Genomic DNA, 19,393 nt, shown 5'->3' with positions numbered 1-19,393 from the left:
CAGTAAGATAAATTATTAACAGTTATAAAGTTGAGGGAATATGGATTTCATCACAATTTCATTACTTATTTGTAATTTTACCCAATTTCTTTGGAGTAGGTTCTTCCCTTCCATGAATCAGCAAACTCTAATAATGTTGGGCACCTGGGTGCCTCACTTGTTAAGCATTCAACTCTTGATGCCATTGCAGGTCTTGATCTCAAGGTTGTGAGTTCAAGCCCTGCATTGGGCTCCACAGTGGCTGTGGAGCCTACTTTAAAAAAATAAAAGAGAGAGAGAAAGAAAACTTCTGATATGTCAATTTCATTTTTTTTTTCCAGCATTTTTTAAATGGAGACAATATAGGTGTAGGTTGAGAATGTTAGTCTTGTAGTTGCAACTCAAACTTAAGAAAAAGCATATTTGAAATACTTCTTTAGAATAAAAAATACTGAACTGTAAAATGAATTTCAATTAAAATTAACATTCATTTTCATTTGAAAACTTAAAAATAACCACTGTGAAACAAGTTAACAAATGGTACCTAATTCTTTTGTGTTTCTGTGTAGGTTGCAAGGGAAACTTTGAGATTCAAAAGGAGCATTTATTGAATGACAGTGAGGTTACAGAGATTATAGCAGGAATAACCAGACACACTACAAAGAACACAGTAGAAGCTGAGAACAAACTGAGTTAATATCTGAAAACTCACCCCTTTAAATACTAAACCTCTACCGTAGAAGTAGAACACACCAGAATATGCAAGCATGCATTCCATTAGCCAAAAAAGTGATGTCATCACACATCATGTAATTTCTGGAAAGGCCATACATTCAGAAGAGTGAGAGAGTGAAAAAGGCAAATAATATTTTATTTTATTTTTTATTTAAAGATTTTATTTATTTATTTGACAGAGATAGATCACAAGCAGACAGAGAGGCAGGCAGAGAGGGAGATAGAGGGAAGCAGGCCCCCTGCTGAGCAGAGAGCCCGATGCGATGCGGGACTCAATCCCAGGACCCTGAGATCATGACCTGAGCCGAAGGCAGCGGCTTAACCCACTGAGCCACCAAGGCGCCCGGCAAATAATATTTTAGCTTTACTACAGAAATAGTTTCGAACACAAGGATCTCCTACAGGATTCCAAGGGGTCCCATGTAGTCCCCAGCCATACTTAAAGAACTGCTGTTCTAGATATTTGAATCTACCCCTCAAAGTGTTTTCAAAGTGTCTGTGAAAATCGCCTTACATATTTTACATTTGCAACCCTAAAGCAGGTATAGTAATTCCATGTCAAGATCCTCCTCAACCAAGCCTTATTCTCTGTCTTCTCATAAAGTTAATTCATATCTTTTTGTCATGTCAGAGTAATAAGAGCAAGGGTAAGAAAATAGAAGAACGGTGAGCACTTTTATTTCATAGAATAAAGTGATTAATTCATTTATTTATTTTAATTAGAGAAGAAAAGCATAATCTTGGTTCAAGGCGAGGCTTCATTGGTGTACAACCACTTCCTCATTCCTTGCTCCAGTTTATGACTGAAAGGAATGAAGATTTGGATAAAAACCTCAGTCTTCTCTATCTGGAGTCTTGCTGCTCATGCTTAAGTGCTTCCGCTTAACCTGGCTAGAGTGTCCCAGGGACAAAGGTCTCAGCTTCTTCTCACTCAGTGGTTATAATATTGGAGTGTGTGCTCCTATTCTGTCTTCCACTTGGAACACCACTTACATCTCTAGAGCTCTCTCAAACATTGAGTTTAATGTGATGATTAGTTGGGATTAAATTGCCCGTTAAACGAAATGATTTTACACTAATGTGCTATTAAGATTGGTAAGTTGTTAAATTGTGAAATACTCTGTGCTATATGTCTTTTTTTATTAATTAATTTATTTTCAGAAAAACAGTATTCATTATTTTTTCACCACACCCAGTGCTCCATGCAATCCGTGCCCTCTGTAATACCCACCACCTAGTACCCCAAACTCCCACCCACCCACCACTTCAGACCCCTCAGATTGTTTTTCAGAGTCCATAGTCTCTCATGATTCACCTCCCCTTCCAATTTACCCCAACTCCCTTCTCCTCTCTCATACCCCTTGTCCTCCATGATATTTGTTATGCTCCACAAATAAGTGAAACCATATGATAATTGACTCTCTCTACTTGACTTATTTCACTCAGCATAATCTCTTCCAGTCCCATCCATGTTGCTACAAAAGTTGGGTATTCATCCTTTGTGATGGAGGCATAATACTTCATAGTGTATATGGACCACATCTTCCTTACCCATTCATCTGTTGAAGGGCATCTTGGTTCTTTCCATAGTTTGGCGACCATGGCCATTACTGCTTTAAACATTGGGGTACAGATGGCCCTTCTTTTCACAACATCTGTATCTTTGGGGTAAATACCCAGGAGTGCAATTGCAGAGTCATAGGGAAGTTCTATTTTTAATTTCTTGAGGAATCTCCACATTGTTTTCCAAAGAGGCTGCACCAACTTGCATTCCCACCAACAGTGTAAGAGGGTTCCCCTTTCTCCACATCCCTCCAACACATGTTGTTTCCTGTTTTGTTAATTTTGGCCATTCTAACTGGTGTAAGGTGATTTCTCAATGTGGTTTTAGTTTGAATCTCCCTGAGGGCTAATGATGATGAACATTTTTTCATGTGTCTGCTAGCCATTTGTATGTCTTGATTGGAGAAGTGTCTGTTCATATCTTCTGCCCATTGTTTGATATGTTTGCCTGTTCCATGTGTGTTGAGTTTGAGGAGTTCATTATAGATCCTGGATATCAACCTTTTGTCTGTACTGTCATTTGCAAATATCTTCTCCCATTCCGTGGGTTGCCTCTTTGTTTTCTTGACTGTTTCCTTTGCTGTGCAGAAGCTTTTGATTTTGATGAAGTCCCCAAAGTTTATTTTCTCTTTTGTTTCCTTTGCCTTTGGAGACATATCTTGAAAGAAGTTGCTGTGGCTGATATCGAAGAGATTACTGCCTATGTTCTCCTCTAGGATTTTGATGGATTCCTGTCTCACGTTGAGGTCTTTTATCCATTTTGAGTTTATCTTTGTGTACGGTGTAAGAGAATGGTTGAGTTTCATTCTTCTACTTATAGCTGTCCAGTTTCCCCAGCACCATTTATTGAAGAGACTGTCTTTTTTCCACTGTATATTTTTTCCTGTTTTGTGAAAGATTAATTGACCATAAAGTTGAAGGTCTATATCTGGGCTCTCTACTCTGTTCCACTGGTCTATGTGTCTGTTTTTATGCCAGTACCATGTTGTCTTGGTGATCACAGCTTTGTAATAAAGCTTGAAATCAGGTAACGTGATGCTCCCAGCTTTATTTTTGTTTTTCAACATTTCCTTAGCGATTCGGGGTCTTCCATACAAATTTTTGGATTATTTACTCCAGCTCTTTGAAGAATACCGGTGGAATTTTGATCAGAATGGCATTAAAAGTATAGATTGCTCTAGGCAGTATAGACATTTTAACAATGTTTATTCTTCCAATCCAAGAGCATGGAATGGTCTTCCATCTTTTTGTATCTTCTTCAATTTCTTTCATGAGTGCTATATGTCTTTGATTCTAAGATGCGTATTTAGGCACATGTTAACACTAAAATTAGAGTGTGTTTTCTATTCAGGATGCGTAGTTTAACTGGTGGGATTTCCCCTGATTTTGTGAAATAGTATAAGTTTTTGTTCTAACTTTGAAATGTTATCTTCAAATATATGTATATATATATTTTTATAAAAGAGATTATTTATTTATTTGAGTGGGGGGTTAGAGCAGGTTAGAGAATCCCAAGCAGTCTCCATGCTGAGCTTAACCTGGGGCTCGATTTCACAACCCTGAGATCATGACCTGAACTGAAATTGAGAGTCAGATGCTTAACCAACTGAGCCACCCAAGCACCCTTCAAAATAGAAGAATGGTGAGCATTCAAATATATTTCTTTTGATGGAATTACAAATGCCTGTTTCATAAGGAAGACTAGAATATATTTCCTCTTTAATAGTTTCTATATTTTATATCTATTAAAAGATAGAATCTGGCAATAATTATATATATATTCTGAAATATGCACTTCTACATTAAGTGCTTCATAGCAAGTAGGAAATTAACATTAAATATGTTCATGTAAATTGTTCAGAAATTTGCTTTCCTTTTTAAAAATAAAATCTCTTGTGGGCGCCTGGGTGGCTTAGTGGGTTAGGCCTCTGCCTTCGGCTCAGGTCGTGGTTTCAGGGTTCTGGGATTAAGCCCCACATTATGCTCTGCTCAGAGGGAAGCCTGCTTCCCCCCACCTCCAGCCCCCACCTACCTCTCTTCCTACTTGGGAACTCTGTCTGTCAAATAAATAAAATTAAAAAAAAAAATCTCTTGTTTATGTTTTAAATTTGATATTCATTGTTTAATTTTGTTCATAAAAGGTTTATTTTAGGACAGTCGAACTTATAGAAGAGCCCATTGAAGGATCTCAAGGTCTGAGTTTCTATTTCAAAATTAATGGATTGCCCATATTTCTGAAAGGCTCGAACTGGATCCCAGCAGATTCATTCCAGGATCGAGTAACCTCTGACTTGTAAGTTATGATTTTTTTATTTCTTGTTTTTCTTTTTATTAAAAGCCCCCAAAGCTAAAGAATTACTCCTTTTTGTTTTCTTTGGTTGCAGTAGAAGGAACTGAGAGGTAAGACAGAATTCTAGGATGATGGAAACTTTAGAATGGAAAGGATTTTTAAATCATACATTCCATTTTCACAAGCTATAGATAGTCTTAACAAGTCTTAACAGCTAAGTGACTTGAGACTGCTGAAACCATCCAATTTTTAGAAAACTATTATATATTTCCTCTGGAGGAACAAGAAAATGACTAATGCATATTTTGGATAGTTAGTCCCTGAAAAAAAATGATTAAATTTTTTTTTAAATTTTTCAAAAAATACCTTAATTATTTCTGTGCATTCTTTTTTAAAAATGGAAACCCATATTTCCTTATTCATTCTAAGCTATTTGTATATTCCTTTACTTTTACCTTAGTAAAAGGAACCAAAAAAGCTTTACAGTTTTAAATCTAGAAGAAAATTTAAAGTGTTTATCTGAAGCTATGAGAATAACACTTCACAAGAGAATAATATTTCCTGTTTGTGATTACCCGTCTTTGTGATAGTAAAAACAAACTTTGGGAAGAGAAATAAACACAGTTAACTTATTTACATATGTATAAATATGCATTGTACCATATTATTTGGTGTTTAGAATTTGCCAAATGTTGTAGTAATTTGCTTTTACTTTAAACATATTGTCTTGAATTTCACATGAAAATGAAATTATTCTCCCAACATAGACACATAATTTGCTGCTTCTTTTCCTTTTCATCTCCTTGCTCCTCCCATTTGGCTGGTTTGGACAGTGACTGTTTAGTACAGCTGGGCCAACTAGTATACCTGTTGAAGCCCAACACTCTGGGTCCTTGGCCGGCCAGTGGTTGGGGGCTTCTTGGTTCCTCTCTGGGCTCTGTTCTGGAGATGCAAAGTAGATGTTCTTAGAGTGGCTATACATTTTCCTGTGGGTAATGTGAATAGGAATTGGAAGAGTCAGAATGGAAATTTAATTGACTAGAGAAAGAGGAATAGCTGGTACCCACGATGGTTTGACATGATCTTTTAACTTTATCATGGTGTAAAAATGATACATATTCTGTAGAAATTATATTTTGAATTTTGATCTTGTCCTGGGCTAACAACGGTACAGGATTCCTTTGTGATGCTGGGCAGAGGCAAAAGCCGCAGCCTCCCAGTCAGCCACGCTAGACTGAGGGTCAGCAACTGATATGGTCACAACCATTCTGTACCCATATACCCATTCTGTGTTTTACTTTCAGTACAGTATTCAGTCCGTTCCATGAGATATCAATACTTTATTATAAAGTAGACTATGTGGTAGATGATTTTGTCTAACTGCAGGCTAATGTAAGTGTTCTGAGCACATCTAAGGTAGGTGAGGCTAAGGTGGGATGTTTGGAAGGTTTAGCTGTGTTAAATGCATTTTTGACTTACAATATTTTCAATTTCCAATGGGCCAATTGGAATATAATCCCGCTGTAAATTGAGGAAATTCTGTACTAGACTGGAGGAATTGAAAAAAGGAAATAAGAGTAAGCTGGGTACTACTATGCAAACTTTGGTTTTTGTCTTAAAATTTGAAATGGTTGTATAAAATCACCTCATACTTCCTAAGGTTTACAACATTTTTTTCTATAAGAATAACTAATAAATAATTTAGTTTGAAAAGCAGTATGATAACAGTGTGAATTTAGAGGGCAGAGAAAAGATATAACCTACAATTTTTCCAGGTTTGTTTATGTGGTTGCAGTTAATATTTATATAATTTTGTCTCACTTTCTTCACCTAGCGTTATATCCAAACCATAATTTTAGAACATGTTTTTCTAAAGGAGTTTTGAAACATATTTATCAACACCATGTGTGTTTTTTTGTGTAAAGATTTTATTTATTTTTTTATTTGACTTGAGGGAGAACACAAGCAGGGTGAGTGGTAGGCAGAGGGAGACAGAGAAGCAGGCTCCCCGCTGAGCAAAGAACCCGATGCGGGCCTCCAACCCAGGACCCCGGGATTGTGACCTGAGCCAAAGGCAGACGCTTAACCGATTGAGCCACCCAGGTGGCCCCCACCATGTGTTTTTAAAATCTTTTTTTAAACATCCCCAGATTTTCATATTAACACTTATTTTTACAATTTCTTCTATAGGTTACGGCTCCTTCTGCAGTCTGCTGTGGATGCTAACATGAATACTCTCCGGGTTTGGGGAGGAGGAATTTATGAGCAGGATGAATTCTATAGACTCTGTGATGAACTAGGAATAATGGTGGGTAGTTGACAGCATTTTATTGACTGATATGTTACTATAGACTCACTTTGAGTACCTGTGTTCTGAGTGAGTGCTATGGCTTGTTCCTTCTTTTCTCAGAGCCAGCACTGATATTCTGGGTTTTTTTTGCAAAGGAATAAATGGCATCTTGCAAACCCAGAACCATAGTTGATGGTAAATATCATAATTATTTAATTATTTTTAAGTAGTAGGCATTCTGTATTTGTAATTTTCTTTTTGATATAAGGGTATGCATAAACAATTTAAAAATTTTAAATTGAAGAAGATTTAACAAGATCTAGAGAGAAGAAAAATAGTAAAATTCAGTGAAGAAAAGCTATACATAATATTGCTACCAAGTACTCCAGGCGTGTTTTGCATTCGTGAGGGTTAAGCACAGAAAATAAAATCTTTTAGTTCTGGTATTATAGTTCTAAAATATAAAGCACTCCATAGAAGAATAGTAATTACAATATTGGCAGTCCCGATGGTCATGATAGTGTCACAGTGTTCTATAATACTTACTGAGGATCGGGCATTGTTCTCAGTGCTCTGCTTCTGTTATTTTCTTTCATCTTCGTGCCCATCCTATGAAGTAGTTACTGCTGTTCTCCATCCCCATTTTATCAGTAAGGAAATGGACAAGTGGAAGAGAGGTGAAATAACCTTCTCAAATCCACACAGTGTATGTGGTGGCACCAAGATTCTGACTCAGTCTACTGATTTGGGGCCTGGGCCCTTAAGCACTGCGTAATAACAGCCTCTCTAGAAATGAACTTACTTGGGGTACCTGGGCGGCTCCATTGGTTAAGCGTCTGCCTTTGGCTTAGGTCATGATCCCAGGGTCATGAGATTGAGCCCTGCGTCATTCAGAGCCTGCCTGGGATTCTCTCTTTCTCCCTCTGTGCCACCCCCCGCCCCACACTCGCACACACAGTCTGTCTCTCAAGAAAGAGAGAGGTAAAGAAAGAGAGAAAAAAGAACTTAATGTGGTTTCATCAAAAATCCTTTTGGCCATGAAAAGTTAGTTCTTTTTTTTTTTTTAATATTTTATTTATTTATTTGACAGAGAGAGAGAGGATCACAAGTAGACAGAGAAGCAGGCAGAGAGAGGGGGGAAGCAGGCTCCCTGCTGAGCAGAGAACCTGATGCAGGGCTCGATCCTATGACCCTGAGATCATGACCTGAGCCGAAGGCAGAGGCTTAACCCACTGAGCCACCCAGGCGCCCCCAAAATTAGTTCTTTTATAAACAATCTGGCCCATCTCTCAACAGCAAATTCCCAGTGAAAATTAAAGTATTATGAGTGAGGAGGAGCTGGGGGAAGGTTCTTTTCAAATTTCATGTTCCCCTCAACACACTCACTGTTTCCTTCTTTGAATTCCCTTTCCTTCTCTTTCTTTTCTCCCTACTTAACATTTTCTTCTCTTGGGTTCCCCCCACAGTTTTATGCTGTTCTGGAAGGTCAGAACAGCATATGAGAGCCTCTCCCACTGCCTTAAAATGGTTACACTCAGCAGGCTAATTTGTTTTTTCATTTGCCTGAAAGATAATTCCCCAGAGTTCAAAATGAAGAATTTCTTTCTGTGTAATAAAGTCTATGGAAGTTCTTTACTGCTCTTTATTGGTTTGATAGGTATGGCAGGATTTTATGTTCGCCTGTGCCCTTTATCCAACCAATCAGGACTTCCTGAATTCGGTGAGAGCAGAAGTTGCTTACCAGGTATGTTATTACCATTCCAAGAAGAAGGATAATGCTTTTGTTTCATTTGTCTTTCGTTAAACCTCTCCTCATTTTTTATTTTTGTGTGTGTTTTTGTTCTCCTTACTAAATCCCATGAAAATCAGTCAGATAATTGACTTCCTAGGTGATTCCACCCAGTCTCATGGCTTTAACACCACCTATATGCTGATGACTTTCAGATTTATCCCCAGTTCTGACATGTCTGCTGGATTCCTTGTTCTTATATCCAGCTGCCTACTTGGAGCCTCTTCTGGGAGGTTTCATAGTCATCTCCAGTGTAACATATCTGAACCAAACTTGCATTACCATCTCCCAACCTGCTTTCCCTGCAGTTTCCCCCAACTTGAGAAATGGCAAAGCCAGTCTTTGTGTTTCTCAGGTCAAAAATTTAAAGTGATTCTTGACTCCTTGATTTCTTTTGCATACCGTATGTACACACTTCTATTTATAGATCTGTAAGTGCAAGGAAGTGATTGCAACCTAGCTGTGTCCATCAAAAGAACTAGGACAACCTAATAATATGGTGTATCCTTCTATTGAAATAATTCTTCCCATTAAGAGAAGGGGCTCTTAGACAAATGGCCAATTCTAGGTCTGGGGCAGGAAGTGTAATAGATGACCCTGGAATAGTTGGACTTAGAGATACCAACGACACTATCAAAGATATGTTAAAAAAAACTTTGATGAGAGTCTCACAAACCAAAAATGGGACAATTTGAAACTCAATAAGGATGTCAGTGGATTGAAATCCATCAAGCAAGTTAAAATCCGTGATTTTGTTGTTACAATGTCTGGGGATGTACATTTGCATGGAAAACCAAAAGAAATGGAAGGAAGTGCTTACTGTAATACAAGATAGTGGTTACTGTTGGGAGCAGGAAAGGACTATAATTAGAAAGGAGTATATGAGGGCTTCTGGGGTTATCTTTCTTGATCTGGGTGGTGGTTACGAGGGTGATTGTGTTATAGTAATTTAGTATTTCATAATTTTTTTATATCTATGTTTTTAAATTTTTTAAAAGATTTTATTTATTTATTTGACAGACACAGATCACAAGTAGGCAGAGAGATAGGCAGAGAGAGAGGGGGTGGGGGAAGCAGGCTCCCTGCCAAGCAGGAGACCAATGTGGGGCTCAATCTCAGGACGCTGAGATCATGACCTGAGCTGAAGGCAGAGGCTTTAACCCACTGAGCCAACCAGGCGCCCCTGTGTTTTATTTTTTTAAAAAAGGTTTAAAAAATACAAATGAATCATCTCTGGCTGAATCCTCCAGATAAAGACACCGGGCATTTCCTGTCTCTGCTGGTGTCCCTGGCCCCATCAAGCACCCTCTTCCGAACCACCTCTCTCATTTTCTTCTGTCACGTCCTACCTTGAGCATGAATTTCTCGGTGGGGAGGGGCAGATCCTTTCTATATTTGCAAGTCTAGATCACAAAATTTGCCCTGTATGACCTATACCACACTTTGAATTACTTGTTCAATGTTTTGTTTCCCCTGCAAGTTTGTAATCTCCCTGCGGCCTCGGGGACTGTTCCTCTCTGTATCCGCACTACCGGGCCAGGTTTTTCATCAGGAGTATGAATGGATAGATGAGCTTAAGATATATTAATTATAGTTATGTAGGTTGCAGACATTTCAGTTTTTTAAACATTTTTTTCTCATATAAATAAATTATGGTGTCTATGTACCTTCAATTCTTTTATGTATTATTAAACAGGAGAGCTTTTTATGAAGACTTTGTTAAAATTTTAAAGGAAAGCTTGTCAAAAATTCTAGGTCAGTTTGAAGGGTATGTGTAGCACAGAGTTACTGGAGCTTTCTGCCTCTTGAGTATTTGTGTTCTTCTTCTTTTTTTCTTTCTTTTTTTTTTTTAATTTTATTTATTTATTTGAGGGAGAATGAGTGAGAGAGAGCATGAGAGAGGAGAAGGTCAGAGGGAGAAGCAGATTCCCCAAAGAGCTGGGAACCCGATGTGGGACTCGATCCTGGAAGTTGGGGATCATGACCTGAGCCGAAGGCAGTTGCTCAACCAACTGAGCCACCCAGGTGCCCAAGTATTTGTGTTCTTGTGCCAGTCAAACTTGGTAGTAGCCGTCACGTACCTGGGCATGCACAGAGACAAATAAAGGAAATAGTATTCATAAGGCTGGGTTAGAAAAACACAAGACTATAATTTTTAAGAATGAGATAAATCCCTTTAATGCATGCATCCTTAATGGATCTCTGTGTCATGTAGGAGATACTTGGCATCTTGAAAGGAGGCCACAGTGAGAACATCAGCTGGGATCACTAATTATGATGAGTGATCATAGTGTTCATTAGCTGGGATCACTCTAATTATGCATTTCATGGAAGAGAAGCTATAAATACCAATATGGTTATTTTGCTAAAATGGGTTCCAGAGGAGTTTTTCTTGATTATTGACTCACTGTGTTCTCCAAGAGATTTAACTGTCCTCTTCTGCCGGAGTCCATCTCCCAGTGTATCCGAAGAACTGGATCCTTCCACCTTTGTGTAGGGCTGGTCACAGAGAGCCCAGGTCATGGAGGCTCAGTTCTTAGGGCTGCAGGATTTTCAGACAGATTCTCTAATTTCTTCTTCTATATTCAGATATATTCAGTAACTTACTTAACCTTAGTTGATTTCTCAGGACATGACACTGATAGTTATTTCTGGAGATACCCTCTTTTTTTTTTTTTTTTTTTTTTTTTTTAAGATTTTTATTTATTTATTTGACAGAGATCACTAGTAGGCAGAGAGGCAGGCAGAGAGAGGAGGAAGCAGGTTCCCTGCCCTATGCGGGACTCGATCCCAGAACCTTGAGATTGTGACCCGAACCGAAGGCAGAGGCTTTAACCCACTGAGCCACCCAGGTGCCCTGGAGATATCCTCTTGATGTCCTCATCCTTTTTCCTTTAGAATATTTCACATATTTGTCTTTAACTTACAGAGTATCTCTGGGAACTCTCTTGGTTTGTAAAACCCTCTCTAGCTGTCCTTGCGGTTTTCTGATCTCAGTGGAGACCATGACAACCTCTCAGTCCCTCTTTCAGCAGAACTGGTTGTCCTCCCTCGTTTGTTTCTTCACACAAAACTCCATCTTACTCTTGAGAAACTTCTCTGTAATGTAATGTCTGCTGCCCTTTGTATTTCTTAGAGCCTTTTCTTGTGGCAAGTCAGGTAACAATGGGGTTGATTTATTTTTCTTTTTTTAATAAAATTGATTATATTTTCTTCAGGTTTTATACAGTAAAGAAGAGGAATCCTATTTTACTGGTGTTTATAAAATCTAGGTAAAAAGAATCAGATTTCTTAACGTGTATTCCTGCAAGTAATGTTACAAGCCATTTTCTAATGATTTTTCTGTACATAAGAATTTATGTGCAAAAATGCAATGGCTATCATTTTATGAATCATTACAGCTCTGAGGCTTTTTTTTCTTGTTGATTATTGCAAAATTGTTTCATGTTTTCTGAAATTTTAGATCAGGAGACTGAAATATCATCCCTCCATCATCATTTGGGGTGGAAATAATGAAAATGAAGCAGCACTGATGATGAATTGGTATAATATCCCTGCCAGAGAACTGCATACCTATATCAAGGACTATGTGGTACTGTACGTGAAGAATATTCGAAAGATTGTCTTGGCTGTAAGTAATGATTTCTCATGTAATAGAATTTAAGAACGTGTTTTGAAAATGGATCAGTTGGAATATTGATGTAGTATGTTTTTAAACTCCTCCCACCTTAAAATATTTTTATTTATTTATTTATTTGAGAGACGAGAGAGCATGAGAGGGGAGAAGGTCAGAGGGAGAAGCACACTCCCTGTGGAGCAGGGAGCCCTATTCAGGACTCGATCCTAGGACTCCAGGATCATGACCTGAGCTGAAGGCAGTTGCTTAACCAACTGAGCCACTCAGGAGCCCCTGTACCCTTTTTTAGAGCAACCTTCAGTAATACCATTTTTATACAGAACAGTCCATTGTAATGCTGCAGGATGTGAATGGATTTATGGGTTATGGGCTTCTTTGCGGATGAACTTAATCTGTGGAGCTCACCACACATACAACAATATGGTGTTTACATCTGCAGATTGTCATGTACTCTTTTCTGGAGCCCATCTATGGAACCCCAAATGTTGAGAATTTCTACTTTGGATGACTTATCCATATGCTACTTTTTCCTTCCTTCCCTCTTTCCTCCCTCCCTCTTTCTTTCTTCCTTCCTTCCTTGTTCTCAGTAAATATAATGAATTCTATGAATTACTTTCCTGATGACAGACTAGTTCTACTATAAACTCTGTTTAGCTATAATTCTTTTTTCTTTTATTCTGTGCTAGATTTGATTTGCTAATATTTTGGTTAGAATTTGAAAATTTATGTTCATAAGCAAACTCAGTCTGTGGTAGGAATTGTTAACTCAAATGCCTAGAGGAGCCAAATTTGTTTTAAAAAATTAAGTAGAGTTGATGAGGTTCATAAAGAGAGAAGGGAGGACTATGGTAATAGCAAATGAATGCTGGGTCTCATTTATATTGAGTATTTTAAAAAATGATATCTAAACAAAATTTTTTGTGAAAACAAAGAGGTAACCCATGGAATGGGAGAAAGATATTCGCAAATGACACTACAGACAAAGGGCTGATATCCAAGATCTATAAAGAACTCCTCAAACTCAACACAAACAAAACAGATAATCACATCAAAAAATGGGCAGAAGACATGAACAGACATTTCTCTAAAAAAGACATACAAATGGCTAACAGACACATGGAAAGTGTTCATAATCATTAGCCATCAGGGCGATTCAAATCAAAACCACATCGAGATACCACCTTACACCAGTTAGAATGGCCAAAATTAAGACAGTGAACAAGTGTTGGAGAGAATGTAGAGAAAAGAGAACCCTCTTATATGGTTGGTACGAATGCAAGTTAGTATAGCCACTTTGGAAAACAGTGTGGAGATTTCTTAAGAAATTAAAAATAGAGCTGCCCTATGACCCTGTAATTGCACTACTGGGTATTAACCCCAAAGATACAGATGTAGTGTAAAGAAGGGCCAACTGTACCCCAGTGTTCATAGCGGCAATGGCCACGGTCACCAAAGTGTGGAAAGAACCAAGATGCCCTTCAACAGATGAATGGATAAAGAAGATATGGTCCATATATACAATGGAGTATTATGCCTCCATCAGAAAGGATGAATACCCAACTTTTGAATCAACATGGATGGGACTGGAAGAGATTATGCTGAGTGAAATAAGTCAAGCAGAGAGAGTCAATTATCATTTGGTTTCACTTACTTGTGAAACATAAGGAATAACATGGAGGACACTGGGAAAATGGAGAGAAGTGAGTTGGGGGAAATCGGAGGGGGATACATACCGTGAGAGACAAAACCCACAGTTTGAGAAAGAAACTGAGGGTTTTGGAGGGGGAAAGTGGTGGTGGGATGAGCCTGGTGGTATTAAGGAGGGCATGTATTGCATGGAGAAGTGGGTGTAGAGCATAAACAATGAATTTTGGAACACTGAAATAAATAAATAAATAAATAAATAAATAAATAAGCCTTTTTCTGAGACAGATTTAGTCTAGAGAGCCCAGGTTGGTATGTGTGTATGTGCATATGCTGCCTGCACAGAATGAGTTAGGAGCCATTTGTTGTTGTTTTTATAGTCCAGGAACAATTTAAATAAAATACAGATTATTAGTTTTACTGAGACAAATTCACCCATAAAACATTCTGGGCCCAGTGCCTTTGTGGGAGCAGAAATGATCTTCTGCCTCATATATTTCATTTCTTCTGAAGTTATTATCCAATTTGGGTTTATAATTCCTGGAAGTATGGATATTTATATTTCCTAGGAACATAGCATTTCACCTAGAACTTAGAAGATTTCTGTGTAAATAAACATGCTTTGTAGATTAGACTATAAGTAGACAAGTTATATAGGCTGAGAGACTCCAGGATTGTCAGTGCAAATAATGTTTGAATGTGGAAGTTGCTCTTATTCTTGTGTGTGTGTGTGTGTCTGTGTATGTGTGTGTCTGTGTGTGTACGTGTGCATCCATTGTGGATGTCTGGAATTATCAGACATCTGGTAATTTCTGGAATTACCAGACAGTTTCCATAGGCAGGGAGAAAAAGGCACAGGGCAGGTTCAACTGTTCTATGGATATTCCTTTTCTATTTTTCTTTCTTCTTATTTTCCTTCCTCCCTGCCCCTTCCCTTTCCTTCCTTCCTACCTTTCCTTCCTCTCTTCCTTTCTTCCTTCCTCCATTCGTCCCTCCCCTCCCCTCCCCTTCCTTCCTTCTTTCCTTCCTTCCTTCCTTCCTAAGAGACATATAGACTCTTACTTTTTCTTTTCATTTTTTTGACTACCTTCACCTATTTCACTCACCTCCCACCTCACACCTCTGGCAACCATCAGTCTGTTCTCTTTCCATGAGCTTGTTTTTGTTGTTTTTAGATTCCACATATAGGTGAGATCATACAATATTTGCTTTTCTCTGACATATTTCACTTAGTATAATGCCCTCAAAGTCCATCTGTGTTGTCACAAATGGCAAGATTTCACCCCCCCCACCTTTTTTTAAGAGAGAAAGAGTGATCACAAGTGGGGAGGGGCAGAGGGAGAGGGAGAGAGAGAATTCCAAGCAGACTCCATACCCAGCAGAGAGTCACATGCAGGGCTTGATACATTGGGCCCGAGATCATGACCTGACCTGAAATCAAAAGTTGGATACTCAACTGACTGAGCCACCCAGGTGCTCCAAGATTTCATTCTTTATTATGGCTGAGTCATACTCCATTTTGTGTGTGTGTGTGTGTGTGTGTGTGTGTGTGTGTGTGTGTGTATGCTACATTTTCTTTATCCATTCATCATCAATAAACATTTCAATTGTTATAGTATCTTGGTTATTATAAATAATGCCACAGTGAGTATGGGGGTGCATATATCTCTTTGAGTTAATGTTTTTTATTTTTTTCAGATATCCACGACTAGAATTGCTTGATTACATGGTAGTTCTACATTTAATTTTTTAGGTATCCTCCATATTGTTTTCCTTAGTGACTATACCAACTTACGTTCCCATCAACAAAGCACAAGGGTTCCCTTTTCTCCACATCCTTGCTAACATTTGTTATCTCTTATCTTTTTGGTAATAGCCATCCTAACAGGTGTCAGATGATACATCATTGTGGTCTTGGTTTGCATTTCCCTGATAATTAGTTGAGTACCTTTTCATGTACTAAGTGGCTATTTGTATGTCTTCTTTGGAAAAAATGTCTGTTTAGATCCCTGGCTCATTTCTTAATTGTTTGTTTTTTACTGTTGGGTTGAACAAATAAATTCTTTATATATTTTGGTTATTAACCCCTTAGCAGGCATATGATTGCAAGTATTTCCTCCCATTCAGTATGTTGCCTTTTTATTTTGTTGATGGTTTCCTTTGCTGTACAGAACCTTTTTAGTTTGAATGTAGTCCCACTTGTTCTTTTTTATTGCCTTTGCTTTTTGTGTCAAATCCAAAAAAATCAAGCCAAGACCAGTGTCAAGGAGCTTACCACCTATGTTTCCTTTTAGGAGTTTTGTGATTTTGGATCTTACATTCAAGTCTTTAATCCATTTTGCATTAACTCTTGTGTGTGGTTGAAGATGGTTATTCAATTTCATTCTCTTGCATGTGACTATCCAGTTTTTCTGGCACCATTTGCTGAAGAGACTATCCTTTCCCCATTGTATATTCTTGTCTCCTTTGTCATAAATTAATTGGCCATACATATATGAATTTATTTCTTGATTCTCTATTCTGACCTATGTGGCTGTTTTTATGCCAATACCGTAATGTTTTAATTACTTTTGTTTTGTTACATGTTTTGAAGTCAGAAAGCATGATGCCTCCAGATTTGTTTTTCTTTCTCAAGATTGCTTTGTATAGTTTTGGCTATACAGAGACTTTTGTGGTTCCATAAAAGTTTTTGGATTGTTCATTCTATTTTGTGAAAAATGTATTGTGGTTTTGATAGGCATTGCATTGAATCTGTAGATTGCTTTGGATAGTATGGACATTATAGCAGTATTAATTCTTCCAGTCTATGAGTACAGAGTATCTTTTCACTTATTTATGTCTTCTTCAGTGTCTTTTAACAAAGTCTTATAATTTTCAGTGTCTTTTCTTTTTTTAAGATTTTATTTATTTATTTGACAGAGAGAGAGACAGCAAGAGAGGGAACACAAGCGGGGGAAGTGGGAGAGGGAGAAGAAGGCTTCCCATTGAGCAGGGAGCCCAATGCGGGTCTCAATCCCAAGACCCTGGGATCATGACCCGAGCCAGAGGCAGACACTTAACCAACTGAGCCACCCAGGCACCCCAACTTTCAGTGTCTTATAATTTTTAATAATAATTTCTGTCTTTCACTTCCTTGGTAAAATTTATTCTTAGATTTTTTTATGCAGTTGTAAATAAGATTATTTTCTTAATTTCTCTTGCTAGTAATTATTAGTACACAGAAATGCAACACATTTCCGTATATTGATTTTGTAGCCTACAATTTACTGTATTTATGGTAAAAGGTTTTTGTGAAGTCTTAGAGTTTTCTCCATATAATATCATGTCATCGGCAAAGAGTGACAGCTTTACTTCTTCCTTTCCAGTTTGTATGCCTTTTATTTCTTTTTGTTGTCTAATTGTTCTAGCTAGGACTTCAGTGCTCTGTTGGGTGGAAGTTGACATCCTGATCATGTTCCTGATCTTAGAAGTTTTGACTTTTTCACCATTCAGTATGATGTTAACTGTGGCCTTGTCCTATATGGCCTTTACTATGTTGAGGTATGTTTCCTCTGTAATCACTTTGTTGAGACTTTTTATAATAAATGGATGCTGAATTTTGTCAGACACTTGTTCTGTACTTGTTCACATGAGCATATGATTTTTATACTTCATTTTATTAATGTGGTGTATCATGTTGATTGACTTGCCAGGGTTGAACCATCTTACATCCTTGGAATAAATTCCACTTGATCATCATATATATATATATACATATACATATATATATGTGTGTATATATATATACATATATATATTTTTTTTTTACTTATATGAATTTGGTTTATTAGTATTTTGTTGAGAATTCTGCATCTGTGTTCATCAAGGATATTGGCCTGTAATTTTCTTCTGGTGACCCTATTTGGTTTTGGTATCAGGGTAATGGTTGTCTTATAAAATGAATTTGGAAGTTTTCCCTCCTCTTCTTTTTTTCACAAGAGTTTGAGAAGGACTCGTATTAGTTCTTCTTTGAATATTTGGTAGAATTCACCAGTGAAATTGATCCTGGATTTTTTTTTGTTCAGAGATTTTTGACTATTGATTCAATCTCCTTACTAGTTAATTGGTCTGTTTACCTTTTCCATTTATTCATGATTCAGTCTTGGAAAGTTGTATGTTTTTAAGAATTTATCCATTTCTTCTAGGTTGCTCAATTTTTTTGTGTGTATAGTTGTTCATAGTAATCTCTTAAAATTCTTTGTATTTTTTAGATATTATTTGTAATATCTTTTTCATTTCTGATTTTGAGTCCTCTCTCTTTCTTTTCCTAAGCAAGTCTGGCTAAATTAGGTTTGTTGGTTTTGTTTATTTATTTATTTATTTATTTATTTATTTAAAGGAACCAGTTCTTCATTTCAATGATCGTTTCTATTGTCTTTTAAGTCTCTATTCCATTTATTTCTGCTCTCGTCTTTGTTATTTCCTTCCTTCTGCTAACTTGGAGCCCTGTTCTTCTTTTACTAGTTTAATAAGATGTTAAGTTAGGTTCTTTATTTGACATTTTTCGTCTTTCTTGAAATGGTCATTTATCTCTGATCTTTCCTCTTAAACTGCTTTTGCTGCATCTCATAAGTTTTGGTATGTTGTATTTTCCTTTTCATTTGTCAGGGTATTTTTCAATTTCTCTTTTGATTTCTTTGTTGATCCATTGTTTGTTCAGTAGCATATTCCTTAATCTTCATGTATTTGTGAATTTTCCAGTCATCTTCTTCTAATTGATTTCTAGTTCCATACCCGTGTGGTCCAAAAATATGCTCGAGTGATTTCAGTCTTCTTAAATTTGTTAGACTTGATTTATGGCCAAACTGGTGATCTCTCTCAGAGAGTGTTCCATGTGTACCTGAGAAGAATGTGTATTCTGTTGCTCTTGGATGGTATATACTGTGTCTGTCTGTAAAGTCTATTTGGTCTAATGTGTCATTTAAAATTCTGTAATTATAAACGCTAAAGCAGAACTTGATATATATGAATATGTTGATATGTGAAATAAGGAGAAAGGGAAAGGAAAGAGCTTCTTCCCAACTCCACCATAGAGCCCTTCCTTTATGGTGGTTCTTTTTCATCACTACTTTTTAATAAGCGTATTATACTAGTATTTGCTACATATACATTATATGATAATATAAGTTAACTTTTTCTGATAGGGAGAGGAAGCAGCATTTGCTTTTGTACTAATGCCTTCGAAGGATATAACTTTTATTTATTTTTTTTTTTTAAAGATTTTATTTATTTATTTGACAGACAGAGATCACAAGTAGGCGGAGAGGCAGACAGAGAGAGAGGAGGAAGCAGGCTCCCTGCTGAGCAGAGAGCCCGATGCGGGACTCGATCCCAGGACCCTGAGATCATGACCTGAGCCGAAGGCAGCGGCTTAACCCACTGAGCCACCCAGGCGCCCAAAGGATATAACTTTTAAAAACTTTAATG

General features: G+C 37.4%; 1 protein-coding gene across 2 annotated transcripts in view; it reads left to right on the top strand.

Moving 5' to 3' along the window:
- MANBA (mannosidase beta) overlaps positions 1 to 19,393 on the top strand; it is a 122,759-nt gene that overhangs the window by 68,157 nt on the left and 35,209 nt on the right. For both annotated transcript variants that reach the window (XM_059376645.1, XM_059376652.1), the window contains exons 8-11: positions 4,419 to 4,570; positions 6,758 to 6,875; positions 8,515 to 8,601; positions 12,110 to 12,277. In XM_059376645.1, coding sequence (XP_059232628.1) covers positions 4,419 to 4,570; positions 6,758 to 6,875; positions 8,515 to 8,601; positions 12,110 to 12,277 — 525 coding nt within the window. The remainder of the gene's footprint in view (positions 1 to 4,418; positions 4,571 to 6,757; positions 6,876 to 8,514; positions 8,602 to 12,109; positions 12,278 to 19,393) is intronic.

Source organism: Mustela nigripes, chromosome 1 (genome assembly GCF_022355385.1).
Source record: "Mustela nigripes isolate SB6536 chromosome 1, MUSNIG.SB6536, whole genome shotgun sequence".
Taxonomy (NCBI): domain Eukaryota; kingdom Metazoa; phylum Chordata; class Mammalia; order Carnivora; family Mustelidae; genus Mustela; species Mustela nigripes.
This window is presented reverse-complemented; position numbering and strand designations above follow the sequence as displayed.